Source organism: Corythoichthys intestinalis, chromosome 17, assembly GCF_030265065.1.
Source record: "Corythoichthys intestinalis isolate RoL2023-P3 chromosome 17, ASM3026506v1, whole genome shotgun sequence".
Taxonomy (NCBI): Eukaryota; Metazoa; Chordata; class Actinopteri; order Syngnathiformes; family Syngnathidae; genus Corythoichthys; species Corythoichthys intestinalis.
The window spans coordinates 3,391,582-3,397,813 of NC_080411.1; the positions used below are offsets into that span (position 1 = coordinate 3,391,582).

General features: G+C 36.9%; 1 protein-coding gene across 3 annotated transcripts in view; it reads right to left on the bottom strand.

Moving 5' to 3' along the window:
* The window catches only part of ttc28 (tetratricopeptide repeat domain 28), a 56,850-nt gene extending 53,794 nt beyond the window's left edge, over positions 1–3,056 (bottom strand). For all 3 annotated transcript variants that reach the window (XM_057819679.1, XM_057819680.1, XM_057819678.1), the window contains exon 1: positions 2,880–3,056. In XM_057819679.1, coding sequence (XP_057675662.1) covers positions 2,880–2,882 — 3 coding nt within the window. In that variant the 5' untranslated portion in view covers positions 2,883–3,056. The remainder of the gene's footprint in view (positions 1–2,879) is intronic.
* Positions 3,057–6,232: the final 3,176 nt, after the last annotated feature.

The following is a 6,232-nucleotide window of genomic DNA, read 5'->3' on the forward strand; positions in this document are numbered from 1 at the left end:
TAGCCCGCCATTGTTGATGTCAATAATTACACAATGCTCATGGGAGCTTAAGCCCATAAAATCAGTCGCACCCAAGCGCCAGCAGAGGGCGACAAAACTCCAAAGAACACAAGTAACAAGTTGGCATTGCACTGTGCTATCATTTTAATCTGTTTGAGCGGGGCATGTGCGTTAATTGCGTCAAATATTTTAACGTGGATAATTTAAAAAAAATAATTACCGCCCGTTAACGCAATAATTTTGACAGCCCTACTAATAACCTGACTTTTAATGATTCAATTGGTTTCAGAAATGTCTCATATGAAAGCTAAGACCCTCCCAAATTATGTTGAATATACAAAAATATACTTGTTTCACCGAAAAAAGTTTTATCATTTAATGAAGACATAAAGGTCAAATTTTGCAAGACAGTTTTGTCGCCTACAGAAAGTAATGTGAAAATTGAACAAAAAATGTTCTTCAAATACAAACACATTTTACATAACATAGGCAAATTAAGTAGTGGTGTTGTCAGATCCAAATGTAATATTTTGTATGACTTCCATGGGGTTGAAGGGCTGCATCCATGCGGTTCGGTAAGGATTCATACAAGTCATCAGGAACATCAAATAAAGCAGTCTTGCATGCCTCCCAGAGTTCATCAACATTCTTGGGTTTCGTCTTCCATGCTTCCTCTTTCATCCTGTTCATGTCTGGTGACTGGGCTGGCCAGTCCTGGAGGATCTTGATCTTCTTTGCCTTGAGGAACTTTGAGGTAGTGATTGAAGTATGTGATGGAGCACCATCCTGCTGCAGAATGTGTCCCTTTTTATGGTTAGGAATGTAAGAGGCAGCTAAGATTTGTTGATATTTCAGACTATTTATCTTTCAGTGTGCAGACAACTAAAAAAAACGTGTGGCATTTGCCAAGGCCCACAGCCATTCAAAAGGATGGATGCTGGAAAAGTGGCAAAAGTTGGATTTTTCAGATGAATCTTCCATTGAATTACACCACAGTTGCCGCAAATATTGCAGGACACCTACGAGATCTGCAGGGTTGAAGGCAACATAAATTGTCTGAAATATCAACAAATCTTAGCTGCCTCTTACATTCCTAACCATAAAAAGGGACAAATTCCGCAGCAGGATGGTGCTCCATCGCGTACTTCAATCTCTACCTCAAAGTTCCTCAAGGCAAAGAAGATCAAGATCCTCCAGGACTGGCCAGCTCAGTCACCAGACATGAACAGGATGAAAGAGGAAACATGGAAGACGAAACCCAAGAATGTTGATGAACTCTGGGAGGCATGCAAGACTGCTTTCTTTGATGTTCCTGATGACTTGTATGAATCCTTACTGAACCGCATGGAAGTCATACAAAATATTACATTTGGATCTCACAGCAGCACTTCATTCGCTTATCTATGTAACATATTTTTGGATTTGAAGTCCATTTTTTGTTCAATTTTCACACTACTTTCTGTAGGCGACAAAACTTTTGTCTTGCCAAAATTTGACCTTTAGGTCTTCATTAAATGATAATCTTTTTTCAGTCTAACAAATATATTTTTGTACATCCCACATCATTTGTGAGGGTCTTAGCTTTCATAAGAGCCATTTCTGAAACCAATTGAATAATTAGCAGGTTATTAGTAGGGCTGTCAAAATTATCGCGTTAACGGGCGGTAATTAATTTTTTAAAATTAATCACGTTAAAATATTTGACGCAATTAACGCACATGCCCCGCTCAAACAGATTAAAATGACAATGTCATGTCCATTTGTTACTTGTGTTCTTTGGTGTTTTTTCGCCCTCTGCTGGCACTTGGGTGCGGCTGATTTTATGGGGTTGAGCACCATCCATGAGCATTGTGTAATTATTGACATCAACAATGGCGAGCTACTAGTTTACTTTTTGTTTGAAAATTTTACAAATTTTATTAAAACGAAAACATTAAGAGGGGTTTTAATATAAAATTTCTATAACTTGTACTAACATTTATCTTTTAAGAAGTCTTTCTATCCATGGATCGCTTTAACAGAATGTTAATAATGTTGATTTATTGTTATAATAAACAAATACAGTACTTATGTACAGTATGTTGAATGTATATATATCCATCTTGTGTCTTATCTTTCCATTCCAACAATAATTTACAGAAAAATATGGCATATTTTATAGGTGGTTTGAATTGCGATTAATTACGATTAATTAATTTTTAAGCTGTGATTAACTCGATTAAAAATTTTAATCGTTTGACAGCCCTAGTTGTTAGCAATTGTTTCTACAAAATGGTTAAGCGAAAATACTTTTGTACATGACTTCATAAAAATCCCCCCATGCCAGTTTTTTTTTTTTTTTTTTTTAATTGGAGAGCGTCATTAACTCATTGGCTGCCATTGACGGTGCTAGATGTCCAATCCATTTGAAGTGAGATACCTAACCTTGAGTGATGATGTCTCATTGCCATTGACGGCAATAGACATCCAATCCAATTTGAATCCCCGCCAAAATGGATTGGACGTCTAGTGTCGTCAATGGCAGCCAATGAGTTAAAAGAGTTAGCTATGGGCCACCCCACGCTCCTGTTCATTAATTCGCTGCCAACCCTTCCACTTCAAAAGGATTGGACGTCTAACGCCGTCGATGGCAGCCAATGAGACGTCCAAAACTGCATTTGAATGCAGTTATGGGGAGACACGTGCATTTACGGAACTTTCAAAAGCTGCAGCAAGAATTTTACTGGATTGTGACGTCACAAATCCGTCTTGAGTACACATAGTAGGAGACACAAACACTAATGAACGTGAAACAAAAGAGCAAAAATAAATAAAGGATAGTAATAAAACAGTTTTGACACACATTTAAATCATTTTAAAAATAGAGAGTAAAGTGTCACCATGACTTTTTTGGATCATCAGAACTTGGAACTTGAAAACGACGTCCTCTCCTCACATTGTTTTTCAGGAAAGTTTCCATGACCATGCCAACGAACCCCAAAAACAGTGGCCGCCATACGGGACCGACGTTTTGAGCCAATCCAAACGGAATCAGCGCGCCCACTTTACCGGAGCTCACTTACTGCGTGCGCGCGTGCGTGTTCCGCTCCCGTCCGCAATCTGGTTTTGCGATGACGTTATATACTGTATGTCGAACAATGGTTGGGGGGGGGGAAGTGAGTGTCACCTCTGCATTCCACGTCATGTCCAGCAGGTTGTGTTGTAGTGTCTCTCTGAAGAGGTTTTTATATATACAGTGGGGAGAACAAGTATTTGATACACTGCCAATATCAAATACTTGTTCTCCCCACTGTATATATAACCTCATAAACTGATTTTAAGGGGGGGGGGCTGCCCCCCGGTGGCCGAAAAGTGCCATTGAATGAAATTGACTTTCCTATATTTTAGGGCTGTCAAAATTATCGCGTTAACGGGCGTTAATTTTTTAAATTAATCCCGTTAAAAAATTTGACGCAATTAACGCACTTGGCCCAGCTCAGACAGATTTAAATGACAGAGGAGTGAAAGGCCCACTTGTTAATTGTGTTTTGCGGAGTTTCGCTGCTCTCTGCTGGCGCTTGGGTGCGACTGATTTTATAGTGTAAGTAATTATTGCCATCAACAATGGCGGGCTACAAGTTTATTTTTTGATTGAAAATTTTACAAATTTTATTAAAACGAAAACATTAAGAGGGGTTTTAATATAAAATTTCTATAACTTGGACTAACATTTTTCATAAAGAACTACAAGTCTTTCTATCCATGGATCACTTTAACAGAATGTTAATAATGTTAATGCAATCTTGTTGATTTATTGTTATAATAAACAAATACAGTCCTTAAGCTGAATATATATATATATCCATCTTGCGTCTTATCTTTCCATTCCAACAATAATTTACAGAAAAATATGGCATATTATATAAATGGTTTGAATTGCGATTAATTTCGATTAATTTTTAAGCTGTAATTAACTTGATTAAAAATTTTAATCGTTTGACAGCCCTACTATATTTATAAAAGTTGTAAAGCAATAAAACTGCAACAAAAATGAATGAAATGAACAAAACAATATATTTTTATAATGGGTCAAAATTATTTTTTGAACAGATCATGTGACTAGCACCTTAGACGGTCATTTCTCTGCATATAATTTTCACACACAAAAAAAAAAAATAGGGGAGGGCAATTTTATTTTTCAAATGATTTTTTTCTTTGATTGAAAATATTTTTTTGATTGAAGCAACTTTTTTGGGAATTGAATGATTTAGACACAAATGTCCTACCCATAATATGGCCCAAACACAAAGAGGATTGCTTCAATCAAATGAAACTTTTTCAATGAAAAATTAAGTGTTCAAATGCAAATTTTTCAATCTCAAATATTTTTTCGCATTCAAAAACGTTTTCAGTGATTGAAATCTTTCTTTTTTGATTGAAGTAATTTTTTTGGGGGGAAATATATATTTTTTGAAGCAACTTATTTTTTGATTGAATAATAAAGACCAAAACGTCCTAGCCAAAATGTGGCCCAAACAAAAATCAACATTACTTCGATCAAAAGGTTGGTTGAATCCCCCCCAAAATTAAAAGAAAAATAGCTTTCACATGCATTTTTTTTTACTTTCAAATTTATTTTTGCATTCTTTTTTTTTTTTTTTTTGATTGAATAGACTTTTTTATATTGAAAATATATATTTTGATTGAAGCAACTTTTTATGATTGAATAATAATAAAGACACAAATCTACCTCCATATGGCTCCGCCCAGGGGATACAATTGTTGACTGGGGTAACTACATTGGCACGACACCGGCGGGCGTACCATATTCAATGGTTGATGATCTTGGCGAAAAATATTGCCTAGGCAGCCTGATTTAGAATTCCCCTGAAGAATGATGGGAAACAAAAAACACTCATTGTCAACTTATTATAAATGTTCTTGTAAATTCATTTTATTGCTGACACTGCGTTTCGGGGTCATCAACATGTTGTGCCCCCCCCCCGCCCCAAAAGTCAAACTCCGCCTATGTATAACCTTAGCAAAAAGTATGGAATCACCAGTCTCGGACGACCACTCACTCAGACATTTTATTATGTAGAACAAACTCTGATAAAAAGCTTGAAAAAATAATGAATTAGTTCAAAAGTGCAACTCCTTAGCATTCAGAAACACTAAAAGAAATGAATAAAATACATTGTGGTGGCCAGTTAATGTTAATTTTATAGCGCAAGTGCAGTGAAATATATATGAAATCACTCCATTCTGAGGAAAAAAATGGAATCATGAGAAACAAACAAAGGAATAACAATCAAAACACATCTCGTGTTTAGTTGCACCACCTTTATGACAGCTTGCAGTCTCTGAGACAGTGTTTGCCACTCGTCAAGTCCATATTTTTCATCAATTTGGTGCCAACTTTCTTTGGTTGCAGTTGCCAGATCATCCTTGCAGGTCAGAACCTTGCTATGGACCATTTTTTTCCATTTCCACCACAGGTTTTCAAAAGGCTATTTGCAGCCCATGACATTGACTGGATGAGTCTTTCTCCAAGGAATGCTTTGACAGTTTTAGCTCTGTGGCATGATGCATTGTCATCTTGGAAAATGACAAACATTTTCAATTTAAGGAATAAGAAAGCCGTCTAAAATTTCAATGTAAACTTGTGCATTTATTGAAGATTTAACCCCAGTGCCTATGCCTGACATGCAGCCCCAGGTCATCAAGGACTGAAGGAATGTTGATGTTTTCTTCAGGCAGTCATCTTTGTAAATCTCACTGGAACGGCAGCAAACAAAAGTTCCACCATCGTCACCTTGTCCAATGCAGATTCTTGCCTCATCATTGAAAATAACCTTCATCCAGTCTTTCACAATCCATGATTGCCTCTCCTTAGCCCATTGCAGTCTTGTTCTTTTCTGTTTAAGTGCCAATGATGGTTTCCTTTTAGCTTTCCTGTATGAAAATCCCATTTCCTTTCGGCAATTTTGCACACTTCTGTCACGTACCTTGACTCCAGCTTCCTCCCATTTCTTCATTTGTCTTGTTGTACATCTTCTGTTTTCAAGACACATAGCCTTTAGTTGTTTGTCATGACGTTTGGATGTCTTCCTCGGTCTACCAGTACGCTTAACTTTAGCAACCTCGCCATGCTGTTTGTACTTGGTCCAGATTTTTGATACCGCTGACTGTGAACAGCCCACATCTTTGGCAACCATACGTCTAGCGTTACCTTCTTCAAGAAGTTTGATCA